At 34.0% G+C, this 11,238-nt stretch overlaps 2 protein-coding genes across 2 annotated transcripts; both read left to right on the top strand.

Annotated features, from left to right (window-relative positions):
* The first annotated feature begins 2,591 nt into the window (after window positions 1-2,591).
* Window positions 2,592-3,620, top strand: LOC113366978. Its single transcript, XM_026608618.1, has 4 exons — window positions 2,592-2,754; window positions 2,815-3,011; window positions 3,142-3,456; window positions 3,558-3,620. The coding sequence occupies exons 1-4, from the start codon at window positions 2,592-2,594 to the stop codon at window positions 3,618-3,620; spliced, it is 738 nt and encodes a 245-aa protein (XP_026464403.1).
* A 39-nt stretch (window positions 3,621-3,659) lies between these two features.
* LOC113366970 (zinc finger BED domain-containing protein 4-like) lies at window positions 3,660-6,124 on the top strand. The gene is made up of 2 exons (XM_026608611.1): window positions 3,660-3,909; window positions 5,076-6,124. The coding sequence occupies exons 1-2, from the start codon at window positions 3,660-3,662 to the stop codon at window positions 6,122-6,124; spliced, it is 1,299 nt and encodes a 432-aa protein (XP_026464396.1).
* The last annotated feature ends 5,114 nt before the right edge of the window (window positions 6,125-11,238 follow it).

Raw genomic sequence — 11,238 nt, forward strand, 5'->3', positions numbered from 1 at the left:
TAGACTCAAGAACAACACCAGCCAACGACTTGCCAGAACACATTTTATTGAAATACAACGTACCGTACCGGTGACAGACTACTCAAGGGACATGTGAGCAGACTGACAAAAATTATTTCCAATGAAATACGTGACTACCGAAACAATACTTGGACCAAAAGACTCGAGAACTTAAATACTGACCCACACAAAATTTGGCAGACAGCAAAAAGACTGACGCGGAAAGCAACATCCATACCTCCACTCAAATTAACTGACAACAGTTACGCAACGCACACCAGCAGACAAGGCGGAAATATTGGCAAAAAACTTTGAGAACATACATAAACCAAATGCCAATAAGTCAAACGCAGACCTGAAACAAGACGTACACGAGACAATTCAAACTTCACTGACCTCCACAGGGACAAAGACTTACGAATAGACCCTGCCACAGTTTCCGAAATAAAGACAATAGTTAAAAAATTACCAAACAGAAAAGTACCAGGACCGGACGGACTACAAAACATAATACTTAAACAACTACCGACGACTTACACGCATAATAAATAGAATAATCCAAAAGGCTGCTTTCCCGCTTCTTGGAAAACCTCCACCATATTTCCAATAGTGAAACCAAGGAAACAGCCAGACGTACCACAGAACTACAGACCGATCAGCCTCCTCAACACAATGAGTAAGGTAGCCGAAAAGGTACTACTCAAAAGACTTAACAAACACATAAGACACAACAAATCATACCTGACATACATACGGCTTCAAAGAACAACTCCACACTACACCCACTGACAAAACTCATAGAAAATACTGTTCTCAATTTCAACAGACGAAACCATACCGGACTGGTGTTACTCGACTTTGAGAAGGCGTCTGACACCATCTGGATGGACGGACTTATACATAAACTTATCCAACTAAACTTTCCACCGTACATAACGAAACTTTACACTCATACCTCTCAGACCGCAACTTCACTGTACAAGTAGACAACGGACTTTCGACGGTTAAAACAAGTGACGGCGGGAGTACCGCAGGGCTCGATTCTGGGACCGTACTGTTTAACGTCTACTTTCACGACATACCCACTGACGCCGACACAACGTTACTGACGTTTGCTGACGACACTGTCATATACAAATCATCACGCTCACCGACGCTACTGACTACAAGATACAGACACACATAGACAAACTAACTGAATATACTGACAAATGGCAAATTAAATCAATCCGCAAAGACGGAGGCTATTCTTTTCACAAAGAGCCGAAATGCCACGACTAGACTGACTGACTTGGACAAAATTAAAGTATTGGACTGTGAAGCTGAGTGGTCCAAGGATGTCAAATATCTTGGTGTGACCCTGGACCATAGACTCAGCTTCACAAAACATGTTAATACAAAAATTGGACAGGCTTACGGGATGTTAAATCTACTGAGACCTCTCTCTTGAACCACAACAGCCCGCTAAGCGTGAAGCACAAGCGACACTTTACTTGACACTAATAAGACCGATTACGACATACGCCGCTCCGGTATGGAACGCGACGACTAAGACTAACTTACGAAAACTACAGACTTACAAAATAAGACACTACGACTCGTACTCAACAAAATAAGGGACCCACTGACTAGACATTACTACTCTTCAAAATACATACACAACAGACTGACTTGCCGACCATACTAGACTTTATAAAAATCACTGAAATTTGTTATCTAAAATGTGGGGATCATCCTAATATTAACATCGCGGGCCTCGGCCACAAGAGACGATATTTGGTATGGCAATCACGCCATGCCAAAATATATACTGATCGACCCATAGCGGTAAACGAAAATTGGCTCGACACAAATTTTTTCCCTTAGAGTGAATAAATTTTTATTATATTTTTTCTTCTTTTTGTGTTATTATGTGTTATTATAAATAGTGCTATGTGATTTTTTTTTTTGGGGATAATTTTTCTTTCCTCTTTTTTGTCACACAAATATGAATTTATTTATATATTTTGAATTAATTATTGTTTGCAAATCAAATCCAATGAAGGATACAATACCTTCGGGTAAAAAAACCCATGTTTTAAAATGCAATGTACATACTTTTATATACTGAAATATATGTCTTTGAATTGAAAAAATTGAATCCTCTTTCCAAACCCCAAGTTGGTGTTGCTATGGTTAGAGGATAAGCACTATTAGAAAGTGAATCTTTTCTAAATTAAAAAAAATTCAGATTATATTTTTAATTCTGACTGTAGTTCTAATGGCATCTCGTAGAAATACTAGTGTATTGTGGTACCATTTTGAAAAAAATGATAGTATGAAAGCAAAGTGTAATGTGTGCAAACAGCAGATAAAGTATAGTTCAACAAGCGCCAATTTAAAAAGTCATTTAAAAAGAAAGCATATTACCATATTGCTTCGTTGCAAGAAACTGAGGCAGGAAGTTCACAGCAGACTCGTATTTTACAGTATATGAGTAATTCCGGAGAGGCTATACCAAGTTCTAGTAGTGCTCAACAACAACCTACAAGTGTGCGTCAAAGGGTATTCGAGACTTTCATGACTAAAAAAATTAGCAGCGAACAGAAAAAATGATTGACCATGATTTGATGGATATGTTCATTGATAGTTTCCATGCATTTTCATTAGTTGAAGAAAGAGCGTTTAAAAAGTTGATGCGGTGGATACCAGGATATGTTCTTCCATCTAGAAAGACTGTTTCAGGATCCATGCTCGAGGAGCAAACACAACAAGGCAGTTGAAAAACAAGAGCGGAAGTTTTAGCTGAAGCACAAACTATTTGCATAACATTAGATGTTTGGACTACTAGGGTTACTGAGGCATATGTGGCAGTTACAGACCATTACATTACAGACAATTATACGAGACTTGAAACTCGTAACTTGAAAACTGTTCTTCTCGGATGCTGTCAACTTGAAGGAGCGCATACATCAGAAAATCTAGCAATAGAAATTCAAACAATCCTTGACAATAGGAAATTTCTTCAGAAGGTAACTTTTGCCATTAGTGATAATGCCAGTAACATGAAAAATCCATTAAAGATATTTTAAAAATAAAACATTATGGATGTTTTGCACACACTATTAATTTAATAGTAAATGATGCCTCAAATTGATTAAGAGTGAGATCGATATAATAAAGAAAATTGTTAGCCACTTCCGGAGGAGTGTCACTGCATGTGAAAAAATGCAGCAATATGGACACACAAAAATTGATTTAAGATGTCGAAACAAGTGGAACTCCACCTTTTACATGGTGGAACGATTTGTCGAGGTTGAAGAGTCAATAAGGATGACAATGAGTGTTTTAGATGCAAATGTACCATCATTGACTTCTGAAATGTGGAAAATGTTGACACCCCACTGCTTAATTTTAAAACCATTTGAAGATATTACCACCACTGAAAGTGGTGAAAATTACCTGACAGGAAGCCTGGTAATAGTGTTAGTAAGATGTTTGAATGAGTCTTGTAACAAATTATTGGCACGAATGGCCCGTTGCCAGTAATTAGAAGAATCACTGAATTTTTAAATCAGGAATTAATGACAGATTTCCAAATGTCGAGAGGAGCAAGACATTTGGAATCTGTACATTATTAGATTCTAGGTTCAAAATGAAGGTTTTCTCAAACATAGAAGATGCAAAAATTATTAAAGAAGATCTTAGCAGAAGTAGCAAAAATCATTGAAGAACGAAGACTTTTAGAGAATGTTGTTCCCGTGCCATCAACGTCCATGGATATCGATGAGTATAACCCATGGACTATTTTAAATAAACCTAGTAGGAGCATCACTGCATCACTGCATCAATCCACTCCACTATATGCTGCTATAAAGGAAATTGATATATATCTCGCTAATGATAGCTTGCCTATGAAATCTGCAGAAGGTATATTAAATTGTTCAATGCAATGGCGGAGAAATCACCAGCATGTTTATCCAAATTTAGCGAGATTGTTTAAAAATCAATGTAATGTTGTAGCTACCTCCGTTCCTTGTGAATGGCAAATTAAAATCAATCCGCAAAAGACGGAGGCTATTCTTTTCACAAAGAGCCGAAATGCCACGACTAGACTGACTGACTTGGACAAAATTAAAGTATTGGACTGTGAAGCTGAGTGGTCCAAGGATGTCAAATATCTTGGTGTGACCCTGGACCATAGACTCAGCTTCACAAAACATGTTAATACAAAAATTGGACAGGCTTACGGGATGTTAAATCTACTGAGACCTCTCTTGAACCACAACAGCCCGCTAAGCGTGAAGCACAAGCGAACACTTTACTTGACACTAATAAGACCGATACTGACATACGCCGCTCCGGTATGGAACGCGACGACTAAGACTAACTTACGAAAACTACAGACATTACAAAATAAGACACTACGACTCGTACTCAACAAAATAAGGGACCCACTGACTAGACATTACTACTCTTCAAAATACATACACAAACAGACTGACTTGCCGACCATACTAGACTTTATAAAAAAGCTCACTGAAATTTGTTATCTAAAATGTGGGGATCATCCTAATATTAACATCGCGGGCCTCGGCCACAAGAGACGATATTTGGTATGGCAATCACGCCATGCCAAAATATATACTGATCGACCCATAGCGGTAAACGAAAATTGGCTCGACACAAATTTTTTCCCTTAGAGTGAATAAATTTTTATTATATTTTTCTTCTTTTTGTGTTATTATGTGTTATTATAAATAGTGCTATGTGATTTTTTTTTTTGGGGATAAATTTTCTTTCCTCTTTTTTTGTCACACAAATATGAATTTATTTATATATTTTGAATTAATTATTGTTTGCAAAATCAAATCCAATGAAGGATACAATACCTTCGGGTAAAAAAACCCATGTTTTAAAATGCAATGTACATACTTTTATATACTGAAATATATAGTCTTTGAATTGAAAAAATTGAATCCTCTTTCCAAACCCCAAGTTGGTGTTGCTAATGGTTAGAGGATAAGCACTATTAGAAAGTGAATCTTTTCTAAATTAAAAAAAAATTCAGATTATATTTTTAATTCTGACTGTAGTTCTAATGGCATCTCGTAGAAATACTAGTGTATTGTGGTACCATTTTGAAAAAAATGATAGTATGAAAGCAAAGTGTAATGTGTGCAACCAGCAGATAAAGTATAGTTCAACAAGCGCCAATTTAAAAAGTCATTTAAAAAGAAAGCATATTACCATATATGCTTCGTTGCAAGAAACTGAGGCAGGAAGTTCACAGCAGACTCGTATTTTACAGTATATGAGTAATTCCGGAGAGGCTATACCAAGTTCTAGTAGTGCTCAACAACAACCTACAAGTGTGCGTCAAAGGGTATTCGAGACTTTCATGACTAAAAAAATTAGCAGCGAACAGAAAAAAATGATTGACCATGATTTGATGGATATGTTCATTGATAGTTTCCATGCATTTTCATTAGTTGAAGAAAGAGCGTTTAAAAAGTTGATGCGGTGGATACCAGGATATGTTCTTCCATCTAGAAAGACTGTTTCAGGATCCATGCTCGAGGAGCAACACAACAAGGCAGTTGAAAATACAAGAGCGGAAGTTTTAGCTGAAGCACAAACTATTTGCATAACATTAGATGTTTGGACTACTAGGGTTACTGAGGCATATGTGGCAGTTACAGACCATTACATTACAGACAATTATACGAGACTTGAAACTCGTAACTTGAAAACTGTTCTTCTCGGATGCTGTCAACTTGAAGGAGCGCATACATCAGAAAATCTAGCAATAGAAATTCAAACAATCCTTGACAATAGGAAATTTCTTCAGAAGGTAACTTTTGCCATTAGTGATAATGCCAGTAACATGAAAAAATCCATTAAAGATATTTTAAAAATAAAACATTATGGATGTTTTGCACACACTATTAATTTAATAGTAAATGATGGCCTCAAATTGATTAAGAGTGAGATCGATATAATAAAGAAAATTGTTAGCCACTTCCGGAGGAGTGTCACTGCATGTGAAAAAATGCAGCAATATGGACACACAAAAATTGATTTAAGATGTCGAAACAAGGTGGAACTCCACCTTTTACATGGTGGAACGATTTGTCGAGGTTGAAGAGTCAATAAGGATGACAATGAGTGTTTTAGATGCAAATGTACCATCATTGACTTCTGAAATGTGGAAAATGTTGACACCACTATGCTTAATTTTAAAACCATTTGAAGATATTACCACCACTGAAAGTGGTGAAAATTACCTGACAGGAAGCCTGGTAATAGTGTTAGTAAGATGTTTGAATGAGTCTTGTAACAAATTATTGGCACGAAATGGCCCGTTGCCAGTAATTAGAAGAATCACTGAAATTTTTAAATCAGGAATTAATGACAGATTTCCAAATGTCGAGAGGAGCAAGACATTTGGAATCTGTACATTATTAGATTCTAGGTTCAAAATGAAGGGTTTCTCAAACATAGAAGATGCAAAAATTATTAAAGAAGATCTTAAGCAGAAAGTAGCAAAAATCATTGAAGAACGAAGACTTTTAGAGAATGTTGTTCCCGTGCCATCAACGTCCATGGATATCGATGAGTATAACCCATGGACTATTTTAAATAACCTAGTAGGAGCATCACTGCATCACTGCATCAATCCACTCCACTATATGCTGCTATAAAGGAAATTGATATATATCTCGCTAATGATAGCTTGCCTATGAAATCTGCAGAAGGTATATTAAATTGTTCAATGCAATGGCGGAGAAATCACCAGCATGTTTATCCAAATTTAGCGAGATTGTTTAAAAATCAATGTAATGTTGTAGCTACCTCCGTTCCTTGTGAAAGGATCTTTTCAAAAGCAGGCATGGTTATTACGGATAGAAGATCGAGACTACAAAATATAAAAGTCGAAAAATTAATGTATTTAAATGTAAATTTAGATCAAAATCGGTTTGATAAAATTTAAAAATGTTACAATTTTAGTTTTGTTATATAACAAATTATATAATTTATTAGAAATGTATTCCTAATATTAAAATGTATAACATATGTCAATATTTGAATAAAATGTGCTTATGAAAATAATTTGTTTAATTTATAAAATTTCATAAAAACTTCTATTTAAGTTATCTTCATTTGATTTTTCAGGCTTTATAAAATATCATGTCATATAAAAATCTTCTTAGTTAACAAGGTCATAAATATTAGATTGCTCTTGGTTTATAATACAAAAAGGCGGAAGGGAGATATTTGACAACCTAATATTTATGACCTTGTTAACTAAGAAGATTTTTATAGATGAATACTAACTTTCAAATGTTTTGTTACTAATATTTTTCGTTATATCCATAACATTTTTAATTTGAAATTACTTGAAGTCATTTTTTGAACCTAACCTGAAAATAAATTATTGTGTTATATAAATTATTTGTCTATTATGTGAAACATTGCTATTTTAATTATAAATTCGTTGTTTCAGTATACTATGTCCTTTTGCTTTAAAATTAAAATATGATGGGATACACAGTTCAACTTCTAAACCTTGTTATTGATCAAATGATTTGACATTTAACTGGGACGAACATAGATAAGGAACAAACTTCATTAACTTTTAACGAAACAGTATTTTCAACTCATAGTTATTAACGTTCCAAGCGTTGAATTGTTAAAATCAACTATAGTTGAAAATTAACTAGTTTTTCAACTAGTTGACGAGAGCCCGTTAACCGTTTCGTTTCGTTGACGGAAAAAACGTCAACGACCCACCACTAGTGCCTAACAATGTTCGAGCATCCACAGGTAGGTCCTTGTGACCATGCTTAACCAAAATTTTTCATCATAAGAATCATAGAATCAGTTTGAGCTCTGTGGAGAGTCTAGAATCTAGACCAAAGAACATAGAGCAACGAATGCAAGAGTTTATGTCTATGGGCTATGATGACGGTTTGATATCATAACAATTCGCGCAATACTATGACGATGATTGGACTATGTTTATGGAAAGTTATCACATTAAATTTAAAAAGCATGTTTTTATGACGCAAATGCTGCAGGTAAGTAGTATTAAGATAGAGTTCTTTCACTCGGACTGGAATAATATAATAAGGTAAGGCAAGGCATATTATTTGCAAAGTGCACGAACAATATTTTATTTATTGATGACATGTCGCAATAGCATTTTGCCTTAAATATCAATATAATATAATGATCAATATTTCATTAATAACTTATTATTTTAACGAGTTTTTATGTTTTATTTTTAGTGTTATGGTGCATTATATCAATATTGGTAATATAGCGGAACTTCTTTGAAAAGTTAATAATATAACAATATTAAGGTGAGGCATATTATTTATATTTATAAGATATAAATTAAATATTTTACAAAATTATACTTATCCTAATTTATCCTCAATAAATTTTAATCTTTCATTTTTAGAATATTTTCTTTGTACCATCTCATATTGTTACAAAAATGGATTATAATGGATTAACTAATTGTGCTTTAGAATACAGTAATATCGAAAACTCATCAATGAGTGTTACAGACAAAATCCCTAAAGAAATTAAGCTATTTTCTTCAGATCTTCAATTTGAGAATTTATTCCATATTGCAAATGGTACAAATAAAAAAAATATTATAAAGAAGCATTTTTAGAGTGTTTTAAGAAAGCTGCAATATATCCTTGCGATTTGAACTTTCACTATGCACGTGTAAATAAAAAAGTGCTCATATTAAAGCTTATTGTCCCAAGAATAGAAATCAAAAGGAGGAAAAGGATGTTGGAAATTGCATGATATTTAATGCTCACATTAAATTTGATCCTCATCAAAAAATGATTAAAGAAATTTTAATCATACCTGAAGGTATACTTAATCTTGGTACAGAAACTTATCCAATTCTTAGGTGTAGGCAACTAAGAGAAAATGATAGAGATAATTTAAAAAAAAACTTAAACATCAAAAACCAGCAGCATATCGTCTCGAGCAGTTCAAAGATATGAGAACAAAATTTCCTGAATCATATGAAAATTTCGGTAAAGTAAACAATCTACCTTCACAAGTTTGCATGCGTCAGGCAAAGTATAAACTAAAGAAAAATGACTTCCATCCCGACGACAATATGGATCCTTAGGATGTTAAGGAAATTGACAATACCACCGAAAAAGCAAATTTTATGTGGTCTTTTTTTAAAGATTCCGGTAGCAGTAAGTCATGAAGCATGTGATGTATTAAAAGGGTATTTGCAAAATAATGCAGATAGAGTACTGTATTTTGATGCGACAGGTAGTTTAGTAAAAAAAACTTACTCCTTTTGTAAGAGAATATTTTTATATTCAGGTGTAATGATAGTGCCCATCAAATACAGATCGTTTTACATATCCATAGATAAATGTTTTATTAAGTGAACATAATGTTACAGCGATTGAAAGAGGTATTACAGATTGTATATATGAATTAGGCGGTCTTAAGGGGAGAAAAGTCCATATAACATTTTCAAAAAATTGAAATTTTTTTTTTCGATAATCTGCAAGTATAGTATGTTGAGCGTATATTAACGAGTCGGCAAAAAAAATCTCTTATATTAACAAAGTTATAGCTAACATAACGGAGCGGGCCGGAGTGCGCATTGTCAAGCGATCACGCGTATTGTTAAATTTCGAGTGAAAAAGGTCTCTTTCATTATAATAACTAGAAATACTTCTTTTGACCTACAACCGGAAGACTTCATGTACCTTAGTACATGTGTAATATTGGTATACGAACAAAGGTTAGTCGAGAAATATAGTTAGTTTAGCTGGAAAATTCGTAGTGTTCAGTCCATTTCAATACGTAACTAGCTGTAAGTGGAATTCTGTCTTAAGGCAATTAGGGCATCGTGCCTTAAGGCAAATTGCTGGAACTTCCCGTACCAAAAATTATTATTTTTTTAAAAACGATTAACATTTTTGAAAAGAAATTACTTCGAAATAATTATTGAGAAACTAGGAATATGACAAAAAAATACTTTTTTTTGAAAAAAAAATTTTTATTTGAAAAAAAAAATTTTTTTTTGAAAGAAAAAAATTTTTTTTTGAAAAGAAACTATTTTTTTGAAAAGAAAAATGTTTTCTTCATTTTGACATATTTGGAAATTCTGAACTTTTTTTCAAAGCAATCGTAGTGCTTGAACTGCATAGAGACGAATTGTCACAGCGCAAGTGCCGCGCCGCCGTCTAACGCATAAACATTGGTACGGAACCCATAGAAATGTAAAAAAAAATTATACTTATTGTTAAAATTTCTATACAATATCTGATAATTTGATGTGCATATGTCTAATCATCATTTTTAACCGCCGAATGGCATTTTTTTTTACTTTTTTCATTAGATCTCCGAAACCGCTAGACCTGCCTTCATGAAAATTTTATCAACTCTTCATCTTGCCAATACAAGTAAAATGATTTTTGAATTATTCAAATCGGACGCTCCGTTCTCTTAAAAACTGACTTACCGTTTTCGGCACTTTTTGCCCCGTATCTTCGGAACGGCTAGACCTAACTTCGCCAAAAACTAATCAGCACGTCTCCTTATCAGTACGAATCGAATGTTTTTTGAATTATTCAAATCGGTTGATCCGTGTTCCCGAAATCGTCGACGAAAATTTGTATCCGCACATACATACACACACATACATACACACACACACATACATCCATTTTTTCTAAGGTATGCCAAAATGTTCAGAAACCTCTGAAACGTAAAGATATATAAAAATTTTCATTTTCGATTTTTTTGCGATTACTATAACTTACCCTACGGGAAGTTAAAAATGCCGAATAATCTAAAAGGTAAGCGAAGTAATATTGCACAAAATAACACTAAAAAGACGTTATGAGGGCAATCAGTTTACCGATAAAGCAGGTGAAAAAATTGACGCCAGTACAAGTCATAATGAAAGTGCCAGTGGTCAAGATATTCTAGACGTAGATTTAGCTCCATTACTTGGTAAAGAAATGAAACAGCATCTTTCACCAATTTATGAAGATTTGTCCAAAGATGATTTACTTGAACGATGCCTTGATGATCATACGCAGAACGCGAATGAAAGTTTCAACGCGACAGTTTCGCGACTATCACCAAAACACCCACATTGTGGACTAGGGTAGTTGAAATTTCACCATATATTGCAGCTAGGATATTTATTGAAGGTTTTAGTTCAATATTAAGAATAATGAACCTTCTGAATTT

The sequence above is a fragment of the Ctenocephalides felis genome, unplaced genomic scaffold (assembly GCF_003426905.1).
Source record: "Ctenocephalides felis isolate EL2017-DRISC unplaced genomic scaffold, ASM342690v1 CF-g0.4_SCAFFOLD_00644, whole genome shotgun sequence".
Classification (NCBI taxonomy): domain Eukaryota; kingdom Metazoa; phylum Arthropoda; class Insecta; order Siphonaptera; family Pulicidae; genus Ctenocephalides; species Ctenocephalides felis.

Excerpts from the sequence above, each read along its gene's own strand:
- LOC113366978 (XM_026608618.1), top strand. The coding sequence starts at position 2,592 with ATGATTGACCATGATTTGATGGATATGTTCATTGATAGTTTCCATGCA. Across the intron at positions 3,012-3,141 it reads ATAGGAAATTTCTTCAGAAG|AGTGAGATCGATATAATAAA; the intron begins GTAACTTTTGCC and ends AAATTGATTAAG. Across the intron at positions 3,457-3,557 it reads ATTACCTGACAGGAAGCCTG|GAATTAATGACAGATTTCCA; the intron begins GTAATAGTGTTA and ends TTTTTAAATCAG.
- LOC113366970 (XM_026608611.1), top strand. The coding sequence starts at position 3,660 with ATGCAAAAATTATTAAAGAAGATCTTAGCAGAAGTAGCAAAAATCATT. Across the intron at positions 3,910-5,075 it reads GCCTATGAAATCTGCAGAAG|TTCTAATGGCATCTCGTAGA; the intron begins GTATATTAAATT and ends TTCTGACTGTAG.